The 16,061-nt window shown below is 34.2% G+C and overlaps 1 protein-coding gene across 2 annotated transcripts in view; it reads left to right on the plus strand.

The window, feature by feature from the left end:
* The window catches only part of RICTOR (RPTOR independent companion of MTOR complex 2), a 78,405-nt gene that overhangs the window by 39,629 nt on the left and 22,715 nt on the right, over positions 1-16,061 (plus strand). For both annotated transcript variants that reach the window (XM_083883475.1, XM_083883476.1), the window contains exons 11-25: positions 938-1,020; positions 1,645-1,732; positions 2,589-2,679; positions 2,824-2,890; positions 3,002-3,082; positions 4,408-4,508; positions 6,014-6,176; positions 6,468-6,569; positions 8,941-8,987; positions 11,753-11,888; positions 12,446-12,645; positions 13,646-13,772; positions 15,029-15,193; positions 15,617-15,693; positions 15,810-15,888. In XM_083883475.1, coding sequence (XP_083739601.1) covers positions 938-1,020; positions 1,645-1,732; positions 2,589-2,679; positions 2,824-2,890; positions 3,002-3,082; positions 4,408-4,508; positions 6,014-6,176; positions 6,468-6,569; positions 8,941-8,987; positions 11,753-11,888; positions 12,446-12,645; positions 13,646-13,772; positions 15,029-15,193; positions 15,617-15,693; positions 15,810-15,888 — 1,607 coding nt within the window. The remainder of the gene's footprint in view (positions 1-937; positions 1,021-1,644; positions 1,733-2,588; positions 2,680-2,823; positions 2,891-3,001; positions 3,083-4,407; positions 4,509-6,013; positions 6,177-6,467; positions 6,570-8,940; positions 8,988-11,752; positions 11,889-12,445; positions 12,646-13,645; positions 13,773-15,028; positions 15,194-15,616; positions 15,694-15,809; positions 15,889-16,061) is intronic.

Below are 16,061 nucleotides of genomic sequence, written 5' to 3' on the forward strand. Positions count from 1 at the left end.
CACCTGTTTCTACCAGCTGCCATAGCTGAAGAGAAATTGGAAATGGACATAGTTTGCAATTTTTCATGTAGAAAAAAATTTCTAAATCAAAAAAGTATATTATTTTTCATTTTACTAAATCCTTTCTCTGCAATATTACAATATGTAAGATGAAGGTACTGCCTTGGGGATTGCTTTTTTTTCAGTCTGCACTGTCTGTTGCACTGTCTTGCAAAGACTGTGCAAGATGGTTGCAATGTCTTGCAAATTTAAGTCAGTGAATATAAACATTTACCAAAATTTTCAATGGTATTTTTCCAGGCTGTACTTAGGCTGTTTTGTGACACTATTTGTGGTACTTTTTAAGTTCTGAAAATGATTGCTAAGCTTAATTTTAATAAACAGGTATCCTTCAAGTTTCTTGTGTGTTCTCAAGTGCTTGGAGAGGAAGCATGTGATGACTTTGAAACTACCAGGAAAGAGTTTCTGATAGGTGTATTACTACATCTTCTTACAGTCAGGCACTTAAATCTAACAGCTGTTAGAATTCACCTGAGGCTAAAAGGAAATTAATTAATTTGTTAGTTTAAGATACAGCTTTTGATTGAAATTCCTTAGAGTTCTGCTCATATGATGAAAACCTTTCAGGCTTAAGAGTCACTCATTACAGACAGTTTTGTTCTTTTGTCGTTTCTTCCATGCATATGTTGTTTTCGTAGATAACTGAGTACTGTTCAGAGTAGGAAGGACAAAAGTAGCACAATTTTTTTAATAAGGATATAAAGTTTTTTATTAGGTACTTCTGTTAAAAAGGAGATGATATTATAAAGGTGAAAATGCTTATGGTAATTTTTTTAATGTGTGCTTGTTTTCAAACTGGAAATCTAATTTAGCAATCTGTTTATTGTCCTTTCTTTTGTTAATGAGGGCATATTATTATACATTAAATGTTTTCTAGGTATTATCAGCCTGTGCAAACCTGGAAATTCTGGGATTCAGTCTCTTATTGGGGTACTCTGTATACCAAATATGGAAATCCGGGTAGGTGGTAAATATTTAGTACCAATGTAGGAATAATATTTAAATTATTTTTAACTTTTTTACTATTTAGTGGTTTAAATAAACACAGACTCCAGTTATGAGATAGCTGTCCTTGAGTTTATTTAACCCCCAAAGTTCAAGCCTGTAATTCTGTTACAAAATTCCTATGAAATTGGGAAGAACACCATATATGTGTGACTAAATGGAGGAGAGAAAACTATATAAATTAATTTTTACTCTGATCACAAATCAAAGCAAGTTTATAGTAGCTGCAGTTGCAAGTTGAAAGCATAATAATCAGAGTTGAATTCCAGATAAATAAAAATGTTTCTTCACAAATTAAGCTTGTTAGAGAAAAGTTGATGTTTCCAGATCTAACTGTTCTAAAAATCTGCAGTCCAAGCACTGAACTACTGTAGCATTCAATAGTGACAGTAAGAGACAATGTAAAATTAAGAAAGCCCCATCCTCTCTTCTTCAGTTTATTTCAGTTTTTGAAAAAGAACTTGAAACAAATGCACCAGTGTTAGCACTCTAGAAATCTCAAGGTCAGTATTAATAGTGAAAAAAGGGACAATTTTGTAAATCTGTGAAATTCCTGTTGTGTTATGTTTTCTTTGGTAGCGAGGTCTGCTTGAGGTTCTCTACGATATATTTCGCCTCCCTCTCCCTGTTATTGCAGAAGAATTTATTGAGGCACTTCTCAGTGTAGGTGAGTATTTAAAACAGTCACATAAGTATTCTGTCTGTTAAGCTCCTATGCAAATTTGAAACCTTTGATATCTCCTATGTATTGTAAATTGTCCTTGTGTTTACTGTTTTATCACTGAATTTATTGGGTGTGGTGAAGTCCTGTTTAAAATTCTTTATCACCTGTTGAATTTTGTAGGTTTGATGAAAGATCAGTGTAGTTAGGCATTAACACAAAAGACTGTAAGGTCAGCACCACAGATTAGACTTCTCTGGACTGTTAGGAGTATTCAGAATTGTGGATATGTTAGTGAATACTAAAGAAAAATTTAATTAGTCAGTCTTTTCTATATATTGTCTGTATGGTAGCTGTCCCCATTGTCCGTGGACTTCTGCTTTTTTGAAGGCAAGTGCATGCTTTTTCATGTGTTTAAATTTAACCATGTTAGTATTCTACGTTTAGAATTACTCCTTCGTAAACTCAAGAGAATTCTCTGCTTTTTTAAACTCATAGGTAAATAAATCATTCTTTGTTGCAAACTTGCTGCTTCTGTATATGGATGCACCTTGTAACATTTTAGGTGCTAATGGTATTTTCTGTTAAACATATTTAGTGTGTTTATGAATTGGAAATATCACTGTTTCTGTTGACAATTAGATACAATCTTTGTCCTATCTTTCAAGGTACCCTTGCTTTGTTCAGGACTGTGGATTAGATTGCTTGTTAGAGATCCCCTATGACAAACTTTTCTGTAATTTGAAACCACTTGAAATAATATTTGTGGGCAAGGATTATTATTTATATATTGACTGCCATTAAAATAATACTGTGAAAGCCAGTAATTATAATTACCATTGTCTGTATTTTTTTGTTCTAGATCCAGGCAGGTTTCAAGACTGCTGGAGACTTTCTGATGGCTTTGTAGCTGCTGAGGCTAAAACTGTTTTACCCCATCGAGCCAGGTCAAGGTGAGGATTTAATGAACTTAACTTAGTCTAAACCATTCTCCTTGTTTTGTTTTGTGGCGATGTGGACAAAACATTTCTTGTTTTCTTGCAGGAACAATAAGAAATGTACTTTCTAAACTGTTCTCATACTCTTTTTCTCCTTAGGCCTGATCTCATGGATAATTACTTGGCTTTAGTGCTTTCTGCTTTTATTACCAATGGACTTCTAGAGGTAACTAGTGGCTTTCAGTTTTACTAGATGATGCTTGCTGCTTTTTTCCTGCAAGAGTTCAAGTAAGATGTTATACATCAAATGTTGTAATATTTTTTTTACTTTTTGAAGGGTCTGGTTGAAGTGATCACGAGTAGTGATGACCATGTATCTGTCAGAGCAACTATCCTTTTGGGAGAGCTTTTGCACATGGTAAGTGCCACTCTTGGTAATTACTTGTAAATAGACATTTGGTATTACAGCATTAATTTGTATTCCAAGCTTGGAACATGTAGTTTTCATCTGAATAGTGGATTAATTTCACATTACACCTTCTGGCACTTCATGTATTAAAACCAATAGTATTTAATAGGAAGACTGTTTGGAAAGTATTGAAAGTGCTCGGGGTTCTGCTCCAAGGCTGTCTGTACTCTCACCAGGACACTTTCTTGCCATAGCAGCAGTTGTATTTTTAAGCTGGAACCCTGCAAACATACCCATCAGCAACTGTGTTTGGGAAAAGAATCATTGCTAATTCTTGCTTTTCTTAGAATAATGGTCAGTAGGCCTCTGACAGTGTGTTTAGCTTTCTGCCGCACAGGGGAGACAGATGAATTTTTTTTCATATTCAGCTTGATGTGCGTTCATTACTTGATGTTACTCATTCAGGCAACTGTGTCTTGGAATGCTCCTGCTGCAGGGAAGCTTCAGCTTCATTCCTTCCACTCCTGTGGACCTCAGATAGCTTTTACAGTATCTTCTCTCTCTTAAGCTAATCTTGTACTGAGATAATGATACTGCTTTCATAAATGCTCCAGTGCTACATTTCAGCCTTCGATTTTTATATTATATGCTGTTTTTCTGGTTTCCTGAGTACTTTGGAATGGGAATGATTGTTAACTCACACTGGAATATGATGTAAAGCACAAGTATTTTTTGGTTTTCTGAAGAGATGATCTGTTAATCGTATATGACTACTGTTTCTCAAAAACTGAAAAAAATACTTACCTGTTTATTTAGCTTGGAAATGTAAGTAATTTCTTTATCTTGTTGTTCCTTAGTTTCCAAAAATACTTTTGGAACTACATACATTTATTAAAAGCTGTTAAATGTCTAGCAACTTAGAATGTTAATTAATCAAGGGTTTTTTGTGCAGTAACACTGTTGTAGAAATCATCAGCTTTAATTGGCTTTCTGATGTTACGATTTTTAGTACTGTTATGTGCATGACATAAGCACATCTGATGCTTTGCAAGTTTTTGCATGTTACTGCTTAACCTCCAATGGAAACAGTATGTATTATAAAACTCTGAAATTGTTTCAAGTTACTTTCTAGTTTAGTTCAGGCTAATTCATTAGATCACAAATGCAAAACCGTGTAATTATGCTCGGACATTAAACAAAATGTAATTTTGTTGTCATAAATTTGTGAAAATCTTGTGAAAAGCGGTAGATTCTTTAAATGTTGAACCTAAAATGATCAAAGAAATTGTTGTAATAAGTTATTCTAACTGATCTTTTATTGGGGTTTTTTGTAGGCAAACACAATTCTTCCTCATTCTCACAGCCATCACTTGCACTGCTTACCAACACTGATGAATATGGCAGCATCCTTCGACATCATGAAAGAGAAAAGACTGTAAGAATTCTGTGTTACATTTGAAAGAATAAAATTCTGTAACAAAATGCCATCTTTTAGGTACTTTACACAACTGAAGCTTCCTAATGGAAGAAGTCAAATAATTTGATAAATTCATACGTCTTTAATGTGTTATTTCTTCAACTTTGTGTTCTGAGTTCCTTTTCTTTGTAGAAGACAAAACGAGTGTGTTGAGGTTTCTTTCACCTGTAAAAATATATTTGTTAATTACTCTTGCCATTTCTGATATCTCTTGTCTGATCAGTATTCTGATCAATGTATCATAATGTTCTGTCTTTCATTGTTTTGCCAGTGATAATTTACAGCATTTTTCCAAACTTGTAGTGTGAAATGGTAAATACTGCTTGTAGAGTACTTTGAAAAAGTGTAGACCTCTTCTGGTTTTTAGTTCTGAACGTTTCATATATATCTGTGGAAGATTTTGATACGCAATACTAACTATTAGTTTCCAAAAAAGGCATATCTGAAATTTCAGGAGAGGATATTGGGCAAAGTCAGGTGAAAGAAGGGGTAAAGAGCAGAAGACAGATGTTTGTGTATTACCTGGAATTGTTGTGCTTTGTGACATTTCTGGACATGCCTGATAGAGCAGTAGGAGTTCCCATTTCTGTTGAAATAAAGGGATTTTTTTAGAAGTAGTATTTTTTATTTGAGGATCTTTGCATTGGTCATCACTGTGCACCATTTTATAGTTTGAAAAACTGTAACCTGTGTTAGATTAAATTTAAATAATATAGATAAGTGATCAAATTCAAAGGTATTTGTTTGAAAATAAAGTAAAAGCACTCTCCTGCATGATGTTAATTTTTGTTTATGGCAGAGAAAGACTTAACTTCTCCTTTTTAGAGTTCCTTATTTTTATTTGCTCAGTAGGTGGAGTTTTTTTCTGCTACCACTGTTTTGTAATCAACTGGTTTTACCCCTGTTGGATGTAATTTATGTTACTCCTTCTTTTCTCAGAAAATAGAAACACACTGTTGCTGAATTGTTTAGATATCAGAGCAAGGAGTGTACTATTGATACTCCTGCCACCCTTATGGAGAGAGGAGGGATGGCGATGAGAATGTGTGAGATACACTTTGTTACGCTATGTTGAAGCTAGTACTCTCAACTACCAACTTTACTGCCATGTGTTGATCTCTCATTGTGACATCTCACAATGGAAATCAACTTTAAACTTTCTAATATCCTGTCTGAAACGTGACAGATACCACTAATTGCAGAGCAGAAGAAAAGTTATCAGTAAGGACAATACTTCCATCCTAGAAATCCTAAAAGATAATCTGCATAATTTCAATATGAGACTGAGTCTTACAAAAATGTGTCTCAAGAAAATAATTTTCTTTGCTTCAGAATTGTTGGTCAGATCTTTCTTGAACTGTTTACACAGGAGGTAGGGGTCCTTTTTAGTCTGGTAACAGTCAGTTATCTGATAACAGTCAAATACTAATTATAATATTTATTTTTACTATTTTTACTATTAGGCGAGCAAGTGCAGCACTCAACTGCTTAAAACGTTTTCATGAGATGAAGAAAAGAGGCCCTAAACCTTACAGCCTCCATTTAGACCATATTATTCAGAAAGCAATCTCAACACACCAAAAAAGGGATCAGTACCGTGTGCAGAAGGACATCTTTATTTTAAAGGTATTGCAATAATTCATTTTTCAAACCTGAATTTGAGACTGTGTTCCAGAGACTTGGATCCTACCCCTCAAACTTCACTCAGTGTAATTTGTATGATTCTGTGTAGTACTTTTTTTATCTTACTTGTCTTGCAGGTACTTATAGATACTACTATAAACATACAACTTACCTTTAGATGCACATTACTGTGAAACACAGCCTTTTTAATGCTTTTACATGATCAGTAATATGGCAAGACTGAAAAAGATGATTCAGGGAAACCTGTTTTAATTTTTCATGTTGGTGTTCCAGGATACAGAAGAAGCACTCATCATGAATCTTCGAGACAGCCAAGTTCTCAATCACAAAGAGAACCTTGACTGGAATTGGAATCTAATAGGGACCATACTGAAGGTGAGCTTACAAAGGCCATGATAATATGTTGCAGAAATTATCTGGGGAAAAAGTCTGTTTCACATATGAGCTTTGACTTTCTAATACTCATTCCAGAGTACATCTAATAATTTGTTTTATTTCAGGAAATCAGAATCTCCTGGGTTTAGTCAATGCTGCTGTAGTCTCTTTATATACAACCCTTAAACTATATTCAAAGATGCAAAATAGTTAAATTCAGTTTTCCTAAGAAGCATGTATTAAATGTTATATGTCCTTATTTGTATAGAAAACAACTTTATAGAATTAGGTATATTGTCTTTAAAGCTCCTAGTACTTCAGACTGCAGAGGGATACTGCTATGTTCAGATTCATAGCAGATTTTTTTAAAACAATGTAAGCTGAAGGTTATAGTAAGAAATGGGTTCTAGATCAAGCTTCAGATGCTTAGACTGAACCACTTATGAAAGCTTCACTGAATGTTTTGAACTAATACAAATGCTTCCGTAGCATTGATTTCATTACAGAATTAATTTCTTTTTACATCATAAAGGAAATACCTAATGGGGTGAAGGGCATTGTTTTAAATATATTTAAGTATTTTAAATATATTTAATGCACAGATTTTAAGACACTACCTCTTTTTGTAAGCAGAAAATATACTTTGCTCGACTAAGAAAACTGTCTGAATATTTAATATAGTCTTCAAACCAAAATTGCTCCAAAATGTCATTCTGTGCATCAAAGCCATCCTTCAGCTGAGTAGCATTCTCTTACTGTCTTCTTTACTGTGTTACAAAGGTGGTGAAAGTACAAAAAGGGATTAATAATGACAGTCATAATCAAGACTATGTTGTTTTTTGAGAAAAAGAAAAAAAACTAAATATTTCTGTGCCTTTTTTTCAGGGACCGATAAAGTTGAAAGAGCAAGAATCTGTCTGGTATAAAGACCTGAATATGTATATGACAGTAGCTTTGCTCCACCAGATTTCACTGTTTACAGACTTTTTTACTGCCATTATAAGATTTACTGGGTTACTAGATAACTATTAATAGTCATAGATACTTTGATTCCATATTAAAGATACTATCAGAAAACTGTTTTTCAGAATCTCACTGTTAATTAGTCTTTGTAGTATTCTGAACAGTGGAAGCCTTATGTAGTGGACCTCTAATGTGTTTTGGGTTTTTTAAAACTGAAATTCATGTCAAAAAGCCAGTTCTCTGCCATCTCAGACCTCCCCAGCAATGTATTTTCTAGTGTCCTGTCAAAAAGTTCCTAATGTCTGAAATCTGGGGACTTCTTTATGAATGAGAAGTGTGTATGTTTTCTGGCTTACTTCTAACCATTTCTGTTCCTGTGTAACACCAGCATAAACTGAGATAATGTTACCAGAGTGGTTGTCTTTAGTCCTCTAATTAGCAGGATCCAGATCCCAGTGTCTGAAATTTGTTATCTCATGTGGCCACTCACCTCCCCCTCCTCTGTTGCAGCCTTGTATCTGTAGAGCATCAGCTCTCTAATCACCTCATTGTGTGCATCTCAGGTGGTGCCTTACTGCCTTTTTCACTTGTTCAGCTTGCTAAGCTGCTAAAAGGTCAGGAAAAGTGTCAGCCTCATCTGTATCTGGCACTGTTACTTGGTGTAGTCAGTTTTACTAATCATTAACTAATGCAGTGTGTGTTTTAATATTGGAATACCAACTGGAAATGTAGAACTGTGTCACGTAGATAGGAAAGAAGAATGTTTGATGCACTTTTTTCCATTCCTGATGAGAAAATACTGACTAGTAGCAACAGAAGATCTGAAACCATAGACAACAGACTGCTGTAAAAACAGAAGAAAATTTAATGAGAAGAAGGAATAGGTCGTGAAGAGAGTATTATTTTTCATGTGGCTCTTCTTAATACATCTTACAAAGCATCAACAAGAGAATTTGACTACCATTTTAATAAGCAGCATTTAAGTGATCTGTAACAGAATAATGGTTACTTTTATACCAAATCTGATGAATATTCAAAACAGCAGCCAAAAATTATTTCCCTGTTATGCATATCAAATTTCTCTTATTTGCAGAAAAGAAACTAAGCAAAATTGTTTATTTTTCATCAGCTTCTCATAGTTTTTTTTGTTTTCATTAGAATTGTGGTCTTCTACATGTAGCATGTGCCAACATTCCTTGTCCTTCTCTATTAAAAAAATGAGCAATTCTCGTATCAGGCAGTGTGGGCTTTTCAATAAAATAATGTCATTTTTAAGATGTAACATTAGGTGCAAGAAAACTTTGTAATTATTAGGTTTAAAAAACTGATAGAAATAAGTGAATTTTACTGTCTAATCAAGGACTGATGTACAAGTCTCATATAATGCTATATTTGCTGTTTTTTCTAGTGGCCAAATATAAATCTAAGGAACTACAAAGATGAACAATTGCACAGGTATGTAAAAATCTTGTAGACTTTCTTTGAAGGAATAAATTTGGAAAACTGGTTTTTACTATTGCAATAAAACATTCCCTAGATGTGTCACATTTCTAAAACTTAATCTGTAGATAAGCAGTGAAGGTGTAAATTTGGATTATAAGGTTGTTGTATTTGCTTTAAATAAACAGGTGTTTAAGCTTCTTTTCTATGCGCAGGTACTTTATACATTTAGTCCCTTAGGAATCATACCCCATTTGCAAATCCTGAATTTAATTTTAAACCTTAGAAATGTTGCTGCTTGATATTTCAAACAGTAGTGTTTTATGTCAGAGCTTGGAAAATTTTTACGGAGTTAAGTCTATAGTTGTACAGTTTTTAACTACAGCTTTCATCAAAAACCAAGAAGAAATTATTTTTAGTTGCTGTTATGGCAAGAGAAGCATATGTAATTTGAAAAACAAACAAACAAAAAGCCTCCATTGCAGCTCTAGCTCCTTTCATGTCTGTTGTCAATAAGACATTTGTATTACTTTTGTACCTGTGTGGTTATAGTGTTACTAATTAGTCTTGGATGTGCTTTTTAGCATGTGTTTCAGAAATAAATTACATTATTTTGAAGAATAGGTCTGTATTTGTGGGAATGAAAAGCTACTTCCTGAGGTGGAGGAAAACCCAAAAGACAGAATATATGGTGAAAGGCTTGTGTGGCACTGTTTTAAGTTTTTACCAAGAACTAGTCAAGGTCCTTTTATGAAGTATTTACAGCATAAGCAGTAGTCTCATTGTTATCATAACCATAATTTAATTTTACATGTGTATTTTTTCTGAGTTTTCCTGAAATGTTAATTGCCAGTCTGTACTTTGGGATAAAGAATTATTTTCGAAATCCAGCAGTTTACAACGTTGCTTCTCTGAAGCAGTGTCTGCAGTTCTGACTGTGACACTAACACACACCCCTCAACCCACCTGTGTAGAACAGTGTTCTTGTTCCGTGGTTTTATGCTGCACTCAAGCATTGGTCAGTGCCTAAATAATTCCAAATCAGATAGGAAAATCTAGAATTGAATTGTTCTGAAGCATCTATAGTTCATTGATCCTTTCTGCCGAATTTGGAGCTGTTGCTCCTGTTTAATTATAAGTAACTAAGCCCCAAATCTCTCTAGTTTCACTGCTGATGATAAAAAAAAACAAAAATCTGCTGCTTTGGTTTTCAGGTGTAAATTACATTTATTTCTCCTTCCATAAATTGATCTCTTTTGTTAATGTTAGTGTTGTTGTGATGATCTTACAGCTGTTAAAGTGAAATTCCAGGTATTTTTTTAAAGATTCCTTCATTTCATGGAGATATAGTTAATGCAGTGTATGTATACGCACAGGATCACAGAATCATGAAAAAGACTTCAAAGATCATGGAGTCCCAACTGTTCACTGCTAAAGCATGTTTCCAAGTGCCATGTCTATATGTCCTTTAAATCACTCTGGAAATGGTGACTCCAGCAATTCCCTGGGCAGTTCAAATGCCTGGCCACTCTTTTAGTACAAAAATTTTTCCTACTATCCAATCAAAACTTCTTTGGGGCAACTTAACGCCTTTTTCTCTCATTCTGTCACTTGTCACCTGGGAGAATAGACCACCCCACCTGGATTCAGCCTCCTGTCAGGGAGTTGTAAAGAGCACTGAGGTCTCTCCTTTTCTCCAGGCTAAACACCCACAGTTCCCTCAGCTGCTCCTCATTGGACTTGTGCTCCAGACCCTTCCCCAGTTCTGTTGCCCTTCTCTGGACTCATTCCAACCCCTCAATGTCCTTCCTATTGTGAGGGGCCTAGGGGCCCCAAAACTAAACACATGCACATTGGTTAACACTCAATACATGCTTAAATATACGTATAGATAGATGTATATAAATTTGTATATAGACATATATAAATTTGTATGTCAATATATGTTTATTGCTAGGAACTCAAAATAAAATACATTTTATTTGACAAAACTTAATTCAGCCTTCTGGTTTCCTTGGTCCTTTGTTTGGAGTTAGGGCTAGTGGATTGCTTTGACTTTTTTAAATAATAGTGCAGTTCCATAATTAAGTTTTCTTCATGCCTGACAGATCTATCTTCTGATGAAATATTTTGTGTTATTTTAAGGCACAAATGTATGTTTATTTTTTGAAGAATTTGTCAGGCGGATCTTTGCTGAAGACTTACTCCTGTGATGCAGAACTCAAGCTACATTGCTTACTGTGATTTTAAAAAGTGTGAGACTTGTGTTAGCAATCATTGTGTTGTGCTTCAGAAATGGTTAAGTGAGGTGTTTGGAAATAGTGTTGCTGAATAAAGGAGACTTTCTGTCAGAACATGAAAATCTGTTTTTCACAGTAGCAGTAACTATAATAGCTGAAGAAAACTCAGGTCACAAGTTTCTTTTTTAAATTGCTTGTTAGTCTAGATAATACCATCTTTGAAACTTGCTGCAGGATAAATCACAGCAGAATAAATTATGAGAATGAGAAGGCAGCTATAGCTTCTGAGAGCGTGGAGATTTTAAGTTCCTTTGCTTATATTAAGTAATGGTGTAGAAAACCCTTTATAACGCAGTACAGCAGCATTTCTGAAATTGTGGCTGGATAGTTACTACTGTTACCTGCTACTCTGTTGATAGTTTTTTAAGACTTATTGCCAAGAAACCAAGTATAATGCATTTTTTCTGCTAGCATCATTTTGTATTGTGAGACTGTCCTTGTCATACTGAATAATAGCCAAATTTATTTTACTTTCTATAGATTTGTAAGGAGATTGCTGTATTTTTACAAGCCTAGCAGTAAACTCTATGCTAACCTGGATCTGGACTATGCCAAGGCAAAGCAGCTCACTGTTGTGGGTTGTCAATTTACTGAATTTCTTCTTGAGTCAGAGGAGGTAAGAAATTTTCAGCTACAAGACGAAGTAGAATGAGTAGTCTTGCTGAATGCCACATAGAAAAACCTTAATTTTGGTAAAGACTTCTGAGGTTTTGGGTGTTAAATCTAAAATTATTGGTGTAATTAAGAAATGCAATGTGAAAATTTGAGGAAAATGAGATGACTGTGTTTAGGTAGAAGATTAAAAACAGCTTTGTTAAATGCAACTTAGAGTTTGAAGGAATTTTTTGTATTATTTATGCTATGTATAACATTCCTTTTCTAACTCCTTTTGTGCTATAGACTTCTATGCCTCAGGTCAGAGGAAAATGTCATTGAATAATACTTCACTCTTTTCCTCAAAGAGAGAATTAGTCCTAAGATGTCTGCATGCTTAGCTCTTTTTACTTGCCTTGAAACTTCTTTAGTCTGAATTGTTTTCCAGCCTGCATTTCTGGTTTGTGTTTGTATATTTTGTTGTGTTTGTACATTTTAAGAAATTTAAAGTAATGAGTTTCAGTAAAGAAAAGACACATTTCTGCTACTAACAGATGCTATTCCTCTTTATTTTTCTAGGATGGACAAGGTTACCTGGAGGAATTGGTTAAAGATATTGTACTTTGGCTCAACTCTTCATCAGGCATGAAACCTGAACGTAGTCTTCAGAATAATGGGTTATTAAACACCCTTAGCCAGCACTACTTCCTGTTTTTTGGTACTTTATCTTGTCACCCTCATGGAGTGAAAATGCTTGAAAAATGTAATGTGTTTCAGTGGTGAGTGCTTTTACTTGGTTTCAGTCGTACTTGCAGTGTAATGGCAGTGCAAATTTTAAACTCTGTGAGAGCCACCATCTGAAAAGCTGAAAGCTTTGAGGTTATTTTGGTGTAGTTACACGTAAAGACTCCCATTTTTTTTCTAAGGTGTTCTAGTCTGTCATTACTAAGCAGACAGAGGTGATTATGGCCTAAACAGCTTGCTGTTTCCTGTCCACACCTGTGTGACAGATACCAGTATCAGGAAGGATTATAGTGTACTGAAAAATGCAGTGTGGGGAAATAGGAAAACTAACAGAACTCAAAACCACACAAATCATAAAAAAATGGCAGGTACCGTACTATTTCTGAAATTTTGATGTATGTTGCACTTAAAACTTCAATCCAGTATATTTGAGTGAAGTTCTAAAGCTCAAAACTTTTTTCAGGTACAAATAAACTTAGCTTCCTTTGGGAATAAATTGGCTGGTGACTAGTACTAGTTTATCCACACGTAATAAACTTTAAGTAAAAATGGAAGTGTTTTGATGTACTTCTTTTTATCTTTTGTTGTTGATTTTGTTGATTTTTATAAAACAAACTTTTTACTGACTTCAGAAAACTTGGTATACAATAAAATAGAAACAATTCATAGGACTAACTTAATGGCAAGCTGTATACACAATGTTTTTTAATGAAGAGTTGTTCACAGAGCTTCAGAGCATTAATTTTTATACTTATAATCACTAATTATGCTGACAACATTTTTACAGAGCCCTTATAAAAAGTGTTGGTTATGGTACTTTCCCCTTGCAGTTCAGTGCATTATTTTGTCTCTATTTGACTTTATACTTTTAACAATTTAAAGTTACTCCATTTCATACAAGAACATACTTTGTATTCTGCATTTATAATAATAAAAATATAATTCAAACTATTTAAGTTTAAATTATTCATGGTTCAAGTGGGTTCAATCAAATACTAATTGTATTTTCTTCTTCCTCCCCTTCTGTGCCTCCAGTCTTCTTAATCTTTGTTCTTTGAAGAACCAAGATCACTTGTTAAAATTGACTGTTTCTAGTCTGGATTATAGCAGAGATGGATTGGCAAGAGTCATCCTTTCTAAAATCCTGACAGCAGCTACTGATGTAAGTTCAGTTCAACTTATTTTCCTTTCTTACTGCCCTCCATACATTTATTTTATTATTCAAGATGGATGACTTTATTTTTAAGCGGTTATATATGAAAAGGGTTCTTATTTTTGTATTGAAAGAAACGAAGCTCCAGCAAGTGTAGCTTTTGGATATGTTCTTCATTCCCTGGATATGAACTTCATTCCCTGTATTGTATTTGTGCTGAAGAAATGAAGTCCTTTAAATAGAGCTTTCTCTCATGTATGATGGGGGCTAAAGTGTTGATATGTATAACTAAGTGTAATTGATTGTGTTTGTTTAGGTCAGTGGCATCTTGAATCAATTCTAAAGGCATTGTTGTCAAAAACAGAAATCAATATTTCTAGTAGCACTAAGCATGTTAGCATTCTAGGAGTAGATCCTGTTCTGATAATGATCAAGGTTACTCAGTGCATTGGAACTAAGTAGATGCTATAAATACTGGAATGAGGGGTTGGTTCAGAAATACGCATTGGGATTTGTTCCTTTGAATCAAAGAAAGTGAATGAGGATAAAAAAAATATAGGTGGATGTGGGAGAGGAAATTTGACTTTTAAGGTAACATTGTTAGACAAGCAAGCACTGATGTAGGGGAAATAGATGACAATTAAGAAGTTGAAACATTACTAGAAAAGAATGTTCATTACTTCAAATGAAGTTGTTTCTGTCCTTTGAACAGACAGAATGTGTTCTAGAGTAGATAACAGAGAGAAAAATGTAGGTACTAGCTTTATATGTCTCACTGTATTTTGGAAGAAGAGGACCTAAACTGAGGATGTTTCTCTGAAACTGTCAATGGTATGATTCTTATGGATAAACAGTGGATTCTGAAAGTAATGAAGACAGTTGTGGTTGAAGGAATAACTCATTGAAAGATGAAGCTCCCTACTGACTGTAATTGTCTTAATTGGCTTCTAAATTCTCTTCAAAAGATAAATTAATACAATCATAAAAGAGATAGGATTGGACACTTAGAGCGACCAATTTACTTGTGATCTTAGATTCAGTTTTCCCATTTGCTAAGATAGAAATAACTCTCTAATAAACTTTAATTTTAATCGATAAAGGTGTGCATCACAGTTGCGTGCTGCAAAATGCAGTAATTGAAAGGTATTTTTAGAAGTTATAAATCATTAATTGTGTTAGTTATGATGAAATAGATATGAAAAGCTAAAACTTAAGGCATCATTTATTTTTCTTCCATTCAAGAAAACATTTTCCTTACTTTGCAGAGCTGCAGGTTGTACGCAACAAAACACTTACGAGTGTTGTTGAGAGCTAATGTAGAGTTCTTCAGCAACTGGGGGATTGAGTTACTGGTGACCCAGTTACATGATAAAAATAAAACTATTTCTTCTGAGGCACTTGATATTCTAGATGAAGCGTGTGAAGACAAGGTAAGCATCCCTTTTCTTTTTAACCTCTTTTTGCTGTGCTGCTCTTATGCACTTCCCCACCACCTTCCCCAGTAGCAAAGTACAAATATGCAAGAAGCTACTAATGGTTTCCTTTTTCAAATGTCATTGATGGACTTAAAATAGTTTATTAGGGCCCTTTGATGAGGCTGCTGCAGTATTACTTACAAGAAAACATAGAATTCTGGATTGTGCATCGCAGGTTATTTTGTTCATTATACTTCTTGTGAAGTAATTTATGTTTAATGACAGAAGATACCTCAAAATGATAATATTAGGATTAAATTGGCATTTGATACTTCTTGTGAAAAACTTGTTGCTTCACTGGAAGCAGAAGGTTGTAGTTATTGCAGTTTTCAGAATTATATAATGCTCAAATACTCTATGTGTTTTTAATTATTTTAGGCCAATCTTCATGCTCTTATCCAAATGAAACCAGCTCTTTCTCATCTGGGAGACAAGGGTTTGCTTCTACTCCTAAGGTAAAGGATGAATATGCTTTTTGACTTCACACTGTGGAAACAAATAAGTGTTCTTTTTATTCAGAATCTGGGAGTTGTTTAAATTATAATGTTAACTGTCTCACGGTTTTTTACAGATTTCTGTCCATCCCAAAGGGGTTTTCATATCTAAATGAAAGAGGCTATGTAACAAAACAGATGGAAAAGTGGCAAAAGGTAATGATAAGAAGAAAATATTTGTTAGATATTAGGAGGAATTATGTAAATGATAGTTTTAGAACAGAAATTCATAAAAATAATCGCATTTTAACGTACCTGTGAAGCTTATGCAGATACATTTATTGCATCAGTGACATAATGATATCTCACATAATAGAGAAGTGTGCAAA

This window comes from Zosterops lateralis (genome assembly GCF_965231275.1).
Source record: "Zosterops lateralis genome assembly, chromosome: Z".
Taxonomy (NCBI): Eukaryota; Metazoa; Chordata; class Aves; order Passeriformes; family Zosteropidae; genus Zosterops; species Zosterops lateralis.